Source organism: Medicago truncatula, chromosome 2 (assembly GCF_003473485.1).
Source record: "Medicago truncatula cultivar Jemalong A17 chromosome 2, MtrunA17r5.0-ANR, whole genome shotgun sequence".
Taxonomy (NCBI): Eukaryota; Viridiplantae; Streptophyta; class Magnoliopsida; order Fabales; family Fabaceae; genus Medicago; species Medicago truncatula.
In genome coordinates, this window is record NC_053043.1 from 22164813 (window position 1) to 22182597 (window position 17785).

Below are 17785 nucleotides of genomic sequence, written 5' to 3' on the forward strand. Positions count from 1 at the left end.
TAAGGTTGTTAAAGTGGAGCCTTACTATCTTAGAGGTGATTGAAACATAACTCCAGTTGGCATTCTTAAATTGTCATCTAAAGGCTCTGACTAACCTATGATTCCTAGAATTACATCTCGTGCCCTTTCTTACCTTAGTAGTTCTACAAATGGCAAGCCATATGTCGTCTACCTTACCAAGGGGATAGAATAAAGTTTTATAATGCAACATTCAGAAACGAAGCGACCAAGGGTGTTCTCAGGATCACCGTTTGTGTCCCTTGTTTTTGGGTTCAGTTACAAGTTCTAGGTATGTCGTACTCCATAGAATTCGTAAGAGCATAAAGACTTTTTCATATAACATTTAAATAAATTGTTCTAAACTGGAAAAAAAAAAGGCCTGAATTAAAAAAAATCCAACAAACAAATAAAGGTTCGTCTTATAACCCTGTCTAATTAGGGTTTAGTTACTCATAATAACGAAATACAAATTACAAAAGAATGCCTTCCTCTTAAACTGCTTCATTCTGAATGCATGATTCTAAATGAGAGGAGTTGTTTATAGGCTAAATTTACAATGGGTTTGGGCTGAAAAACTAGGTCATTTCCCCAAACCAAGCAACTGGGAACATAAAAAAATTGGTTTCCTTTCAAGTGCGCACGCATGCCACACGTGGAGGCATGCGCCTCGCGCATGGTGCTCAAAATAAGACGCCCGAGTGCATAACACCTTTTCTCAACGTGTTCGAAACTTGTCTTGGGACTCGGAATAGAATTTCTCCACTTTGTAATATCTTCATATGCCTCTTGTCTTCATCCATTGTCTTCCCAATTCTTCATGTGGTGCTTTGCTTTGCTGAATTACATAAAAAACACTTAAGAATTGTTTGGTTTCAGGAAAACAAAAACTACATGATTCCAGATGAAAACATTACAAAATATCTCATAAACCATACACTCTCTGGTCACTATTATAAGTAAAAATTGACATTTTAGATTCATTTAATAAATGATGCTATAGTCTTTAATATAGACCGCATACATCATTTATTGAATAAACCTAAAATGTTAAATTTTTTGCTTATAATAGTGACTGGATGGTTTATGCAATTGTTCTAGAAATCCTCTAATTTGGGTCAAAATATAACTACAACGACTGAAAAATAAACTGAAAATAACGTAAGATGATCTGTTATCATTGTATCACTCAAGTTTTTTCACCTTGTGATGATACCCAGACAACCCTTGGGTCCTTTGCTTTTGTTTCTGACTCCAATGATCGTGGTAGAAGGAGTAGAGGCAACCTTCCTTCACTATAACATTTTCTCTCTACAACTACGCAAAAAATTGCAGTGAAATTAGAAAAACTGTTGTTGGCTACCAGAACAATTTTATGGTTGTGGCAAAGCGAGACGTTGCACTTTCCTTCTGCAACGGTTTTCGTCACAAACAACAACAAATTACCTAAAATTGATTGCTAAGGAATCTTTGCAGAACGGTTTTTGAAGTTATATAAAGCAAACAATTTCAGTCATTGCCAATAAAGATCGTATCGATTTCTCGTTTTAAGAACGATTATTTACTCATCAACTATCGCAACGGTCGTGCACCGTGGAGGTTAAGAAAATCATTCTCATATACATGCTTTTGTAAGTTATCTTCATTAGCTACCACAATGGTTTCTAACCGTGCGTCAAACAAAATTATATTTTTTATATTTTGTGTGACCAATTATTTTTGTTAATATTAAAAATATGTTGTGAATCATTTTTTATAACCTTGTATCATTAATCTTTTGACTTAAAAAACAATATCCTTCATACAATACTATACACGTAAAAATATAATATTTCAAATTAAATAATTATATAACAAAATCAAATACTTGTCAAATATATATACAAGTACGCACACATAAAGTGTTTGAATCTTTAATGTATAACTTAAGAGATAGTGTCAATCATCTTTGATCACAATCAAAATTGAAGGTGAAAAAATTACAAGAATAAGGGTTGAATTGTGTTAGTCTGTTTTCGGGTTAGGATCTCTTTTGTTTTGCGATGATAGTTAAACGAAAACTAAAGAGATAAAGGAAGTGAGAAAAAATATGTGCAGGTTATCAAGGTTCACTCCATAATCTGTAGTTAATCTAGTTCCATCACACTTTCGAGAGATTTCACTACAATCAAACAAATTACAAAAATAGATTTCACTATAATCAAACAAATTACAAAAACACTGAGAAAATATAGTCTTAGATTTCCTTGCCTCAACCTAGAGCACTTCCTAATCTTAAACTAGAGATTTACAAAGGTTTTACAAATCGCTTATGTTTACACAAACTCCAAGAGTAGTAAATATTAGAGGAAAGCATTGAAGAGAAGCAGATGCAAATACATAATGAAAATAATATAAAGTTACACTTAGCGCGCAAGTTTCATTCGAGCTTTTGTAATTTCACTTTGATTTACATTTCATTTATGTTGCATGTAGTTAGTTAGAAGTTTCAGCTTCTATATAGAATACTTCAAAAACATTTAATTTATTTTAAAAAAACATTTTACTTTTTTCGTAATTTAAAAAATAAATGTTAGCCCTCCTCCCTCTTTCCCTCCTAAATCCTCGATTCAAACACATCTTAAGAGAAAAGGGCGGGGGCACTCGTTAAACAACTAAAAATGTAAGGAAAAACAAAATCATCATTAAAAGCAACACTTTTTCAAGTTTTAAAAAGTAAAATACACAATTTTGAATTTCTAATAAAACATTTCCTTCTATAATTTCTTAACTAGTACCCGAGACACCGATTAATATTTTTCATGAGAAAATTGTAGAAAAATGCAAAAACTCCGTCATATCAAACAAGGAAAAATAGTAGCAACAAATGGTTTGTATCATTCGTCTTGTACCGTGTGGCTCTGACCATAACATTTAATTAAAAACACACATATCATGACACAATAATTACTTTGTCAACACATCAACATATCATGTGAAACACACACAAAGCCATTGTAGAGACATGGTGATAGATGCACAAAGTAACCACTTAAACTAAACTAAAAGCAAGATAAAGAGTGTTGTAATTATTACTTGATAGAAGTGTCGAAAAATATTCCTTAATAAATGTTGTCGTGGCACTCGTTAGATGAACTCTTAAGTGAAATGACTTGATTTAGAATTTTGAGAGAATTTTTTTTTTTTTTTTTTGTTTAGAGGAATGACTAAGAAGCTATGAAGCCCAAATACTTGATACAATAAGAATATGATACGACATCGATACAATGATACACTACAAGAAATGGTGGATTTTCCTACAAAATTTTCCTACGAAATTTCCTAGAAAGCGTTTTCCTACGAATTAGCGACGAAATTTTCGTCGGAAAGCAACTTCCAGTAAAAAACAGTACTATAGACAGAAAAGTGGAGCACGTGGCAGCTTGTGAATGGCTGACTTTACCTAGGAATAATTTCGTAGGAAAGCGGCGGCCCCCACATGCCGAAAAAGGGTGTGTGGAAGCATGTGATTGACCTAATTTACCTAGGAATAATTTCGTAGGAAAGCGGCGGCCCCCACATGCAGAAAAAGGGTGTGTGGAAGCATGTGATTGGCCTACATTACCGAGGAATAATTTCGTAGGAAAGCTGCGGCCCCACATGCACACAGCCGTTGGATAAAGGGTGTGTGTATGGTTGTGATTGGTGGAATTTACCTACGAAAATTTCGTCGGAAAACACGGGACCCACATGCTAACTAGCCGTTTGTTACCGTTGCAGCATTTGTGTATATAAATATACAACACTCTATTTTCTTCTTTACAATCTTCATTCTATTCTCATTCAAATTTTTTTAATATCACTCAAATTTTATTCTCCATCATTTTATTATCATTATTTCTCATTCAAATTTTTTTAATATCACTCAAATTTTATTCTCCATCATTTTATTATCATTATTGAAGTTTCTAACAAAGGTAATTATTGATATTTTCTTATAATTGATTTCAATTTTACATGTGTTTGAATTTATAAATATTTAATGTAGTTATATATTAAAATAAGTTACATTCTTTTTTATAGTTATGTTGGTTCTGATCCATTTTGAGGTTGGTGTTGTTGTTCGTTGCCGTTGATTTTGTTGTCTCCGCTCAGTTCGTCGACTTATTCTTTGAGGTTGGTACATTTCTAACTTATTTTAAATAATTATTACAATGGTATTAGTACTAAATATTAATTATAAGAAAAATAGTTACTAAAATTATTATATTGTAATTAATAAAAACGTTAGCGGGATTTTTCTAAAAAAAAATGTTAGTTGGATTAACTTCTTTAAAAAAATATTTAGTGGGATTAAATTAAATTTCAACTTATTAGTATTAGAGAGAGTATAATAAAAAAAGTGTTAGCTTGTAGAAAAACTTGTAGTTTAGTTAAAAATGTTTACTTTTAAAAATGTGTGTATTTATATATATTGTCAATTTAGTTATTAAAATATGTTGCATTGTTTTTTTGTAGTTTCCTTGTTTTCGATCCATTTTAAAGTAGGTGTTGCTGCTGGCTGGTTGTTGCTTTTTTTTTTTGGATCCACTTGTTCATTGGCTTGTTATTTGAGGTTAGTATCTTTTATTTATTTAAAATTTATTCAATGGATTAGTATTAAAAATATTAGATATTAGAAACATAGTTAGTAAAATTAAATTGTAGTAAATATGTTATTTAGATCAAATTTGTTTTACGTAAAATAAATGTAGCTAGTAAAAATGTTACCGTAGTTCTTTAAAAAAAAGTTAAGTTAGTAAAGAAATATGTATAATTAAGTTTGTTAGAAAAATAATGTAAAGTAGCAAAAAAAAATTATGAAGTTAATTAATATGACATATGTGAATTATTTTGTGGGAATCAATTCTGGCGTCCGCGCTTAACATTTATTTGTGGTTCGTAATTTGTATATGCACGCAATGTTTATTTCATACAAATTTTAGAAAATGTGATATAGATTAGAAAATGTTATATATTTTAGTCATAAAATATAAAATATTATATAAATTTTTATGCGATAGCATGTTTATTTTGTACAAATTTCTAAATATTTAGGTGATTAGAAAAAATTGTTATTTATATTAAAAAAATATTTACGTATAAAAATATATGGTACTAATTTGAGTCAACTGCAGCGACGCGAAAAATGGATCAACATATTTTCCATCGTAGTTGGATGTACGATAGAAAATATCCGAGGAAAAGGAAACTTAAGGCAGCTTTTGTGGATGGAGTTCGTGATTTTGTTGCTTACGCCATGGCGCAAGATGCCTTTTAATTGGAGGGAGGGATAAGATGTCCATGTGTTAAATGTACGTGTAGGTTGATTCGGAGCCCAAAAGATGTTCTAAACCATTTAAAGGACCTTGGTTTTATGGAGAATTATTATGTGTGGATTTATCACGATGAACAAGAACCTACAAATAATACCGAGTCTGATGTTAATATGCACGCTTCAAGGAGTGAGGCGCGTATGGAGTGTGAAAACTTTGGCGTGATGGAAGATATGGTTGGTGATGCACTTGGGGTGAACCTGTCTTACAACGAGGGTGGTGAAGAGGAAACAATCCCGAATGAGAAAGCGTTGAAGTTTTACAAGATGATGCAAGAAGTAAACAAGTCGTTGTTTGAAGGGTGGTCTGATTCTAAGCTATCCATGAGTGTGAGGCTTTTAGCTGCCGCATCAGATTGGAGTGTAGCCGAAGAAGGCTCGGAGTGTTATACAGATATCATGAGGGACGCAACTCCTGTAAAGGACAATTTGCCCTTGAGTTTTTATGAGGCTCAAAAGTTGGTGGAGAAGTTGGGATTGGAAGTTAAAACTATTGACTGTTGCGTTAATGGGTGCATGTTGTTTTACGACAACGAATTTGGTAAAAATGATGGGGCGTTGGTGGCGTGTAAATTTTGCAATGCACCGAGGTATGAAGTATGTGATGATGCCGGTTCTAAGAAGAAGAAACGAGTCTCAGTCAAGTCAATGTTTTATCTGCCAATAATACCAAGATTGCAGAGATTGTTTGCATCAACTCACACGGCCGAAAAAATGACGTGGCATTATTACAATAAAACTAATTCAGGTGTGATGCGACATCCTTGTGACGGGGTGGCATGGAAGCACTTTGATCAAGTACATCGTGATTTTGCAGAAGATCCACGTAATGTGAGGCTTGGATTATGCTCTGATGGATTTATTCCGTATATCCAAGCATCACCAACGCCTTATTCTTGTTGGCCAATTCTTCTTACCCCGTATAATCTTCTTCCTGAGATGTGCATGTCAAAGCCTTATTTGTTTTTGAGTTGTATTGTACCTGGACCTACGAGCCCCTTAGATGGTATAGATGTGTATCTACAACCCTTAATTGATGATTTGAATAGATTGTGGAACGGTGTATCGACATATGATATTGCAAGGAAGAAATTTTTTAGAATGAGGGCAGCTTTGATGTGGACTATTAACGACTTTCCTGCATATGGAATGTTGTCTGGATGGTCGACACATGGAAGATTGGCTTGTCCACATTGCATGGAACACACAAAGGCCATATGGTTGCACCACGGAAGAAAGCATTCGTGGTTTGACTGTCATCGTCCGTTTTTACCAGCGACACATGAATTTCGTAAGAAGAGGAATTTGTTTACTAAAGGAAAAACAGAAAAAGATGGCCCGCCTCCTAGGACATCATCAGAGGAAGTATACCGTAGAGTCAATGAACTAGGACTTTTGAAGTTCACAGATGTTGGCAAAAGAGTCAGACACCCACAATACGGTAACGAGCACCATTGGACCAAAAGAAGTATCTTCTGGGATCTCCCTTACTGGAAAGATAATTTATTGAGACATAATTTTGATGTTATGCACATTGAAAAGAACTTTTGTGACAATATAATTCACACGGTGATGAATGTCTCTGGTAAATCAAAAGATAATGAGAAGGCTAGAATGGACTTGCCATTGCATTGGTAAAAATATATATTTAACTATTTATATTTTTATATATATGTATATATTAAATTTGCCAAATGTTCTAATTGGTTAATATTTGTGTGTACAATTAGCGAAATAGATTGGGTAGAGTTCCTTATCCGGAAGAGATCCATGATGTAACTCGTTTCAGTCAAAATCTTGGTCGGTATGTTGATGCTCGAGCTAGCAATACCCAGGTAAATTCTTAATAATTTTATGTTCTCTGCTGTGTTCAAAGGATGTGGGTCGTGTGTCGGTCATATGGTTTATAGCTTGATCTTTAGTGAATTGAATTGTACTAGCTGGATCTTTAGTTTATACATCAAAAGGTCTTCTACAGCTTCTGTTACATATATAGTATCATGCTAACGATGCCAAAGTACCTACCTGCTAAGAAGAGCCTAATAAGTATGTTAGTTATCAAAATATTATTGCATTTCATGCTGATATCAATGGTTTATTAAAAAAGGAAATGATTATTATTACGTGTACTAGCCGAAAGACGAACACGATATCAATGGCATGCTGTTTAGTTACTGACAGTGGTTAGGGAGTGAGTTTTTTAGGTGATCCATTTTCTGTATGTGGCTTTTCTGTTTTGGTGTTGATAGCTTGCTGCTGCTGTGTATTTGTTATTTTTTTCGGTTTTGAATTTATTATTGATTACTTTACTTTATAGGCAGCTTATCGCACGAATGCAGCGGAGTTTTTGAAGGAGAATCTTGAGATTCCATCGTATCCGGAAATTCCTTCCCCATTAAACTTCAATTATGGGCGAAGGCTGCAGAAAAAGGAAGACCGGATGGAGGAAAAGAAAGAAAGGGTAGAATGTACGGTCTTGGGCCATTAGCTGGCAATGTGGTACATGGAGATTTGTTCTATGTTCCTCCTCCACCAGAGTCCTCATCTCGTTCTACAGAGCTGCCTCTTGAGATGCAAGCAATGATACAACGAATGAACCAGGAATTGCAATCTCAAAAGGAGGCGTTGGCAAAGAAAGAAGAATCGGAGAATGAGTTAAGGGAATTGCTAGCCAAACAAGCATAGGAAATGAGAAAACTCAAAAGGATGGTTACAAAAAGTATGGGTGGCATGAAGAGTAGGAAAACATCGGAATCATCGTCGCCATCGAGTCAATCATCACCGTTGGTTCAAGAAGACCGAACATATGACGACGACAATGATGATGATGATGATCATGATGATGAGGACGAGGACGAGGAGAGGGATGATGATCATAACGAGTAATTTATATTCTTTTCAGTTGCTGTTTTTTGGTTAGGGATTTTGGGCACTTTTGGGGTGTTTTAGGTGGTTACTGTCAAAGAAAATTTAACTTGCATATATGAATTTTGTTTTATGTAATTATTTATCAACATGACATGTTTTGTAGGAAACAAATTATCAAAAAATTTGGGTTATTTTCAAATTTTGGCGCACTTTTTTTATTTTTCGTTTTTTTTTTAAATTTGATTTTTTATGATATTTTGGCGCCAAATATTTTGGCACCTCATTTGAATTATTTAGCGCCTTTTTCGAAATCAAAATTTGGTTCTAATTTTTTTTTTTAAAATATGATTGTTTCCTAGGAAAGTTTCATAGGAAAACGTGTATAATTTTTAATTATTAATTTTTCCTACAAAATTTTCGTCGGAAAGCGTGTGTCAGATGTGGCAGACTGCAAAAATGTTTTCCTACCAAACTTTCCGTCGGAAAAAGTATTTCCTCGGAAATTCCTCGGAAATCTCGTAGGAATAGATCTAAAATTTCCTACAACTTGTTTCCTCAGTAATTTCTCGAAAATCCGTGTTTTCCTACGAAAAAAGCGTGTTTTCCGAGAAATATTTCCCTAGGAAAATCCAATATTTCTTGTAGTGATACAAGAAAATTTTAAACGGCCAAATTAATTTAATAAAAAATGAATTATGTTGACTAATTTTTTTAACCATATATTGGCTAATTTTTTATCTACATATATTAACTTTTCAACTATCACTTTTAAGTATATCTCAAAAAGAGAACATCATTATTGGTCAACATATCATTACCTAATGTATATATTATAATGATTTTATATTTTTGTTATATTTTTCGAAGAGAATAATTGAAATTAGAAAAATTATGTTTTCTCCCTTTTTTTTATTAAGAAAAACGAAAACAAAATAATAGAAAATCATGTATCCTAGATGTATAAGTTTCCACCGCTGCATCTCTCGTGTAATTGAAAATATCTTAAATGTATGGAACAATTTATTTATTTTAAATAAAATTTAATCATTTCTCTCACTTGATACCCTCCCGATATGTATTGGGGAGTATCATACTACATGCATTAGTACATGATTCGTATCCGATGCCGATACTTTATCAATTTTGAAGTAGGGGGCATCTTAGATCTAGGTTTAAATTTGAATTTGAATTTAAATTACATTTCACAGATTAAATATTTTGCCTATTTGTAGCGGGAAACGAAGATCTTCCTTTCGCCGGTGGAAACAAAGCTTATTATTCATCTTATTTTTCTTCATTCTCTGAGACACACTTCACTCTTTGATTCACTCAACGCATGAATATATCGCACAGAGGTTCGACAACCTCATTCTCCGGTAACTATTTCTCTTAATTAACCGATAACTAACACATTGCATAATCACAATTTTATTTCTATTTTCTCATCTCTTTTGGTTCAGTTTCTTAAAACTGATGTTTAGTTTTTTGAACGGGTAAGCGTTTATGATGATAAACACTTATGTATAAGCTATTTTTATATCAAAAGATAAAATGAATTTAAATTATTTTCGTATGAACTTTGTTGTTTTCAAAAGCTATCTTTGGAGTGCTTGCATAAATGAGCTGAAAACAACTTATGCATGAGTTATAAACTGTTTTTGTAAGCACTCAAAAACAGTCTCTCAAGTGCTTAAGTCACTAGATAAGCTCAAATAAGCTCAATTATGCTTCTATCTTTCTCTTAATCCATTAGCTTCTTAGATATGCTGTTTTAATTTTAATTTTCTACTCTATGTAAAGAGGATCAACGTCCATCCTTCATTGATTTTATCTCCACTTTCCTCTCTGCTAATTCCTTTCGACTTAATTTCGTTCCAATTGCTCCGGTAATTTCCTGTTTCCTTCCCTATTATTTTTTGTTCCTTCTAAATGCTGGTTCACCACGAAAATAGGATTTTCTTTGTAGAACTTTTATTTTCAATTGTGGCGGTTTATCTGTGGCCTTCATTTTTGTGACAAACTGAGACTGCAACAATGTGGCTCCGATATTCAACAGGTTACTTGGTTGTTGTTTTGGAATCATTTATAATTCTAGGGGTTATGTTTATGTAGTATTTATGTCTGATTTGAATTTTCTGTTGCAGAGTTCAGAAACTGAAGAATCAATTTTCACGTTTTTATGTTGTTATCATACTCCCAAGACAAGAGGAAGTTGATTCATTTACTCAGTCATATTTCAAGTAAGTTTTGTTGCTTCTGTTCTGATTGATTAATGTTAAATATGTTATGTATGACTTGAATGATGAAAGAACATGGATCATGGTTATGAATATGTGAAGATTCGGGATGGTGATTGGCAAGCCTACATTTGTGACAGTTAGGGTGTGTTTGGATCGAGGGTTTAGGAGGGGAGGGTTTAGTTTTCTTTTTTAAACTACGGACTATATAACATGTTTTTCAAAAATAAATCAAGTGTGATTGAAGTATTATATTATCGTTTATCATGTTAATATGTTAACTTTTTAAAAGACATTTCATAGTGTCCGTAGTTTAAAAATGAAAAGTGAACCCTCCCCTCCCTTCCCCTCCTAAACCCTCCATCCAAACACACCCTTAAGGACTTGGAGATGGGGTTTGAAAAAATAGTAAAAATAGCCCATTCTTTTGGAGATGTTAACTTCTTTTTAAAATAGAATTCTTTGTTTCAATTTTATCGATTGACAGCCATCATGATTGAGAAAGTATCATAACGTTTTGTTTCAAAATGATGGATGTTAAATAGTTAGAATTAGTTGGTTAATTAGGATTAGTTATGAGTTAGTTACACAATTGGTTAGGATGTACTCATTTTAATACCTTTCTCAGTATAATTCAATATGAATTCTACGGGTTTTTCCTATGTTTCAACCTATCAAGCCTACTTCTCCTATGGAGCTCATCTTCATCTCTTCGATCCCAACATTCATAAGAATGGATTCTCACATGCTCAATTTTTGAATCTCAAAGCTAGACATAAGCACGTGTATGCCAATATGGATTCTCACATGCTCAATTCATAAGAATGGATTCTCACATCCTCAATTTTATCTGTCTTATCTAGTATTGCCCCTTTTATTCGGGACTGTCACGAATTGTATGCCAATATGGCTGATGTTTCTGTTTTTTTTATTAGTCGTGTCTGAAATAAGGCTGCGCATGAGCTTGCTCAGGCTTCCTAAACATTGGGGTCTCGTACTTGGGAGGGGAATTCCTACAATCCTATGGTATGGTTCCTTGTTTGCTTCTGTTCTGTCTTCTTAATGAGTGAATTTGAATTAAAAAAAAAAAAAACTACGTTTAACCGCACTATAAATTATTGATTTTTATAAACATGTATAGGGTTGTTTATACTATAACAATGCAGAAAACAAGGTAAAAGGCAAGCTTAGAGATCACAACTCACGAAGACTGTAATCCTTTTACCTTTTCCTTGTGTTTATTACAATCTTAGTTTTATTTAATTTGCTGAGTAGGAAAATGATTGACCAATGCATTTCTTGATTCTATCCAATATGTGACTCTTGAAATATTCGCAGGAGCATTCAAACTACTCGTATAAAGACAATCATGTTTCGCTTCTTAATGTCACATTTATCCTGTGCACTGCCTCTTCAATGAATTTGAAGTAAGCAAACCTCCAACCCTTCTTCAACAAGAAAACTCCAATAAAAACCCAAAAGCCAGTAGCAAATCCAAGTGCTACCACAAAGTAAAACCACAATTTCTCACTCCTATTTTGTTTACCATCACCATCATCATCATCTCCACTTTCATCTCTGTCATCAGCATCACAATGATTAGACAATGGTGCACCACAAAGAAATTTGTTTCCATCATATATCGATGGATCAATATTAAGTGTAAAAAATTGGTTTCCTTGTGGAACTGGTCCTGAAAGATTGTTGTAGGACAAGTTTAGGTGAGCTAGAAAAGTTAAACTAGACATGGTGTTTGGAATCGAGCTTGAAAGTTGATCATGAGAGAAATCCAAAGATTCAAGTAACTTCATGTCTCCTATGGTTGTAGGAATTTCCCCTGACAAATGATTATGTGACAGATTTAGGCCTCGTAAAGCAGTAAGAAGAGTTATTTCTTTAGGAATAGGTCCACTCAAATTGTTGTTTGATAAATCCAAATTGGCCACAAATTTCAGATTTCTTGTATAGTGATCTTCTCTTCCTTTAATGACCTGGCTGACATCTTGTTCATACCATTCAATATACTTCGGCTCACCAGGAGCTAAGTAAACGGATGGTTTACTTCCTTGAACCATTGCTATTAGATTTCCAATGCATTGAGGGATTGACCCCATCAACATGTTGTTAGACAGGTCCAAGATTTGCAAAGCTGAAAGTTTGCAAAGATGTGTTGCAATGTTACCTTAGAACTTGTTTTGTCTTAACCTTAGAATCTGCATTAAGGAGAAAATGTCACCTATCCACGAAGGTATAGTCCCTGACAATTGATTATCTCCAATATCTAAGATTAACAGTTGCTTTAAATTCCTCAACAATGATGGAAAGTCCCCATGAAGACTGTTATTATTCAAATGTAACCATACCAAAGTTGAAAGATGACCGAACGAGCTTGGAATAACACCTGATAATTTGTTTGATGAAAGGTTTATCTCATTCAATCTTTGAGTTGAATTCCAACAATCAGGAATGTTGCCAACTAACTTGTTCCCTGAAAGGTCAAGATTGTACAGAGAGTTGATTTTGCACATTGAGTTTGGAATGGAATCATTTATGAGGTTGTCTCCAAGAAGCAAGTGAGTAAGATTGGGTAATCTATGAGCAATATTTTCGGGAAGGGATCCAGTGATTTGGTTATTGGTGCGGTTCACATAGGCTAGTGACTTGGGAAATTTTATTTCAGAAAACATGCATTTCAAATGGTTGAGAGACAAGTCTAAATTGCGCAGGTTCAAAAGTTGACCGAAACTATCGGGAAATTTCCCTTGAAAATTATTTTGACAAAGGTAAAGGGTGTGCAATTTTGAAAGTCGACCAATATTTTGTGGGATTGTGCCATTCAGAAAGTTTTCTGACACATCAAGGTTTTCAAGGCTGACTAATTGCTCAAGACTCCTAGGAATGACACCATAAAAATGATTAGAAGAAATAATCAAGGTGTTTAGACTGATGAATTGTCCAATACAATTAGGAAGATATCCGGTTAAATTATTATTGTTCAGAATCAAATACTTTAGATTGACAAGTGCTGTTATACTACAAGGAAGACCCCCAAACAAGTGGTTATTAGATAGGTCCAAGTGGATTAGATTTCCCAGTTTTCCTACAGAGTTTGGAATAGTTCCATTCAAGTAATTGTTACCAAGGGTTAAATATTTCAAATTTGACAATTTTCCCAAAATATTTGGAATAGGACCATGGAAAAAACTGGATTGAAGTGTGAGGATTACCATATTTTCAAGTTGCCCCAACCATGTCGGCAGTTGATGATTGAAATTGTTGTTGGTCATGTCAAGTTCCTCTAAACCAGATCCATTACATCTTGCAGATTGTAAATTACCGATGAGTGCATCTCCTTGAAGTCGGTTTCCAGACAAATCTAGTGACAGAAGCTGACACATATTTCCTAGCATTGCTGGTATAGAACCCTCAATATGGTTCACATGATTCCATGAAATATTGAGGTACAAAAGACTCTCTAACCCATCTAACCATTGCGGAACAGATTCAATGTTGTTTTGGGAAAGGTCAAGCAATCTCAAGGAAGTCAAATTTCGAAGAGCTGATGGAACAGAACCATTAAGAGCATTGCTTCCAAGATAAAGATAGTCAAGTTTGGCACAATTACTCAACCAAATTGGAACTGAACTAAGACTATTGTTAGAAAGGTAAATAATTTCAATTGAAGTCATGTTTCTAAAAGCATTCAGATCTGGACCATCAAGTCTATTATCTGCAAGATTGAGTGACTTAATACTAGAAAAATTTGTGTAACTAACAAGTTGATGATCATGACTGTGCATCTTGGTTATGCTACAGTTCTTCAATTCTAATTCTAGCAAAGAAGGAAGCATGGCAAGTACCTTGAATAAATTTTGTGCCCTCCCAAGAAAAACATCACTCAGATAAAGGTTTTGGAGCAATGAAAGTTTTGAAACCCAATACACATCATCAGAGTGTAAATAAGAATTTAAACTGAGATCAAGAAAGGTCAATTTTGTGAGGTTTCCAAGGCTATTTGGGATCATCCCACTCAAATGGGAATCAGAGATAGAAAGGAATTGTAACTGATTCATGAAATGGATAAACGTTGGTATTGGACTTGAATTGAAATTGTTTCCACTAAGGTCTAAATGACTAAGACGTTTAAAATTTGAAAGAGATGGATGGATTTCTGGAGCTTTAAGCTCATAATTTGGGAAGGAACAGTTTGATTGATACTGTTTTCTTCGTTGTGGGTAGCATGGATTCCTAAGGTCAATTTTAACAACATGACCTGTAATGTTGCTGCAACTTATACCTTTCCATTTACAACATTCATTTCCTTCCCAAGAGGAAAGTCTTAATGATGTATCATTAAAGCTTCCTTTGAGTTCAAGAAGTGCTTGCCTCTCTTGTTCTATGCAACCAAATGATGAATGGCTACTAGAACATAGTAACATGAAACATGTGCTCAAAAGGGAAACAACAACAAAAGCATAACTTTGGTTTCTATGCATATTTGAGGGAAGTGAATGAAGCAACGCTGTAAGTTGGGTGGGCACAACGGGGACTCAACCAACACAACTTAAATAGGGCATCTCGTGTTATTTTGTTGTTACAATGAGCCATGTTCGTGTTCAGACTACGTTCATACCATGTTCCCTTCAGTCAAGTTTTATAAAGACATGTCATGTCATTTTTGGCTGGGTTGTTACCCACTTCTAATTGTAAAAAATTAAAAATAAAAAAAATTAATCTCATCCCATTTATAGGTAAAAATATAGATAAACATCCTTTTTCCATATCATGCAACACTCAACAACTCCACTAAGATTCCTCTACAATGCTCATGCATGTGGTACCATATTCAGGGCCGGAGCTCTCACCGCTAATTGAATGGTTAAAGCATTCATTCAGGACATAAGTCCTCACCGCTAATCACCGCTTTGAACAACAAAGTGTTCCACCGCTTTGAACGACGAGGCGTTCCAGGGCCAGAGCCCTCCCACTTTTGTGCTTATGCAACTAACTCCACTTGTGTATATCTACATACAACTTGACAATGCATATATGTATATATGACTTATGACTCCATGATTCCTCAACAAGTATAATTCAATTAAATAAATCATACATCCCAGTCAACAACATATCATTATAATTAATCCAATCATTCCAGAAAAATGCACCATTTATAATAATCATGCTTAGACATTAATATCATTCAACGTTATACAATTAAATAACAAACAACTCTGAAAACTGGGCAACTCGCCTCGCAAGTACATCTACTCGCTATGGCGAGCACAAGAAAAAGGCTGCTCGCCGTGGCGAACTCAAGGTGAACTCATAACAGGTGCTCTCGGGAGTTTTGACATTTTTCTCACTAAATCTTCATTTTTAAGTTCCCTATTCATATTTTTAATCTAAAAATTGTCCCAGACCTCTCTAAAATCATCTAAGCACTTAAAACTATCCATTTTACAGCTTATAACAACACTTCAAAATCATGATCTCTCAGGTACATACTCGCCATGGCGAGTGGTTTTGCTCGCAATGCGAGCCATGAAGTTGCTCACTCACGAGGCGGGAAAGTCTACTCGCCTAGGCGAGCGATGAATATCAAGTTGACCATAATGCAGGTTTTTCCACGAAAATCCAATTTTCTCACTTTCACTCCCGAAATTAGTTTGCAGATGTGAAATAACTTGCTGTATGCACTCAGAACCTATTTCTAACATCAGAACAACAATTTCTACACTCAATTCACCCAAAAACCTAGAATTCATCAAAAACCCCAAAATTCCCAATTCTCACATAAATCTGTTAAAATCAAAATCAGAATTTATCAACTACACTATTGAAATAAACTTCACCCTTACCTTAGTTTTGCAGAAAGAAATGTACAACAAATCGGTTTCCTTGGCTCTACTTGCTCTTCTCTCCTTTTTCTCCCAAAAGCTTGGTTTCACGTAAAAGCAGTTCTCACTCTTTCTTTTCCTAACTCCGCAAAATATAACTCCCCTTATTTCATTTACTCCCCCTTAATTCTATTAAATCCTAATTAACTACTCAACCTCCAAAATAATATTAATTTCCCACTTATTCTAATTATTATTAAAATAAACTATATAATAAAATAATGCACACCACATAAATCACAAATATTATTTAAAATCACATAACAGACTCTAAATAAATCCAAAATAAATAAAATAACGACTAGGGCGTTACAGCCAACGCTTGATCAAAGCCAAGCTTGACGTCGTCCACCAAGCTTCCTTCCAGCTCAGCAATCTTGTCCACAAGATCGGCACGCCTCTAAGACAGCAGTGTCTTCCGTCTCATCCTCCCCAGGGAGGTCCGCCTTCTTCAGAGTTTCCTCCAAAGACGCATTCGCCTCAGCCAGTTTCTTGGAAGAACCAAACGCTTGCTCAAGAGCGGTCCGAGCCTCCGCCAACTGACCCTCCATAGCAACGAGTTGGCGGTCACGCTCCTCATCCACCAACCTCTTGCTCCTTTGATCCTCTTCAAGAGCAGCGACCTTAGCAGTCAGAGCATCCCTCTCTTGCGCCAATGCATTAGCCCGGACTTCATATTCCAGCGAGACATTGTTCAGGGCCCTCAATAATCCGCAAGGTCCTGAATAATCCGCAACTCGGAATCATCCAGGAAAAGGGTGGAGTGGGGCCCGCACTGATCCGGCTTGGACCAAACCTTCGGAAGCTGGAGGAAGACTCCTCTCTCAGAGCGAATGGGAACTTCTCTGATAGGCGTGACCGGGTGCTTAGAAGGTGTCCTCACCTTCTGCTTCTTCGCAGGATCTTGCACCAACTCCTCGGGAGGGTCCTCACCTTCCAAGTCCACCACTGGTCAGAGGTCGAGCGAACTCCAGAGCCAGCTATCACTTCGAGTAAACACTTCTTGGAGGATAGCTTCTTATGGGCCGCGTTCACATAGACTCCCAAGTCTTTCATCTTGTCTGCAAAACAGAAAAAGAAAAACATCTCTAAAGTCTTTGAGAAAATGAAATGCAGTGATGTTCCAAACAACGTTTGAACTATTTATACTTGTTTCACAAAACCTCTCAAAGGTAGCGAGGCACAATCCGCTGCAACCCTCCACATGCAACTATCACTTCGAGTAATCACTTCTACGGTCCTGATCAAACCGAGTCATCCATCCAAGGGCCCTGATCCTTCGAAGTAGTTCTCTAAACGTCAGGATCGAATCAACGGTGATGCTGACACCTTGGAAACACAAACCAAGAACACCCTGCAAGCTATAGGCACTCAAGTACCGCAATAGCCTTTACACGTGTCACTCAAAAACCAAAGGTCATGTCTCCTCA

The 17785-nt window shown here is 35.1% G+C and overlaps 2 protein-coding genes and 1 non-coding gene across 3 annotated transcripts; 2 read left to right on the top strand and 1 right to left on the bottom strand.

Moving 5' to 3' along the window:
- Positions 1-5392: 5392 nt before the first annotated feature.
- On the top strand, positions 5393-6988 carry LOC120578320 (uncharacterized). Its single transcript, XM_039830998.1, has one exon. The coding sequence runs from the start codon at positions 5393-5395 to the stop codon at positions 6986-6988; it is 1596 nt and encodes a 531-aa protein (XP_039686932.1).
- Positions 6989-7002: 14 nt separating this feature from the next.
- LOC25486771 (uncharacterized) lies at positions 7003-8417 on the top strand. The gene is made up of 2 exons (XR_005644121.1): positions 7003-7185; positions 7668-8417. It is a non-coding gene; the product is annotated as an uncharacterized protein (transcript).
- Positions 8418-11822: 3405 nt separating this feature from the next.
- On the bottom strand, positions 11823-14951 carry LOC25486772 (receptor-like protein EIX1). The gene is made up of 2 exons (XM_024777035.2): positions 12692-14951; positions 11823-12604 (listed from the first exon to the last, which is right to left on the bottom strand). Exons 1-2 carry the CDS (start codon positions 14949-14951, stop codon positions 11823-11825), a joined length of 3042 nt encoding a protein of 1013 aa, XP_024632803.2.
- Between the last annotated feature and the right edge of the window lie 2834 nt (positions 14952-17785).

What these genes read in the sequence shown, in the direction of transcription:
- LOC120578320 (XM_039830998.1), top strand. Translation starts at nt 5,393, where the DNA reads ATGGAGAATTATTATGTGTGGATTTATCACGATGAACAAGAACCTACA.
- LOC25486772 (XM_024777035.2), bottom strand. Translation starts at nt 14,951, where the DNA reads ATGCATAGAAACCAAAGTTATGCTTTTGTTGTTGTTTCCCTTTTGAGC. An exon ending in GACTATACCTTCGTGGATAG is followed by an intron (nt 12,605 to 12,691) that starts GTGACATTTTCT and finishes GCAAACTTTCAG; the next exon opens with CTTTGCAAATCTTGGACCTG.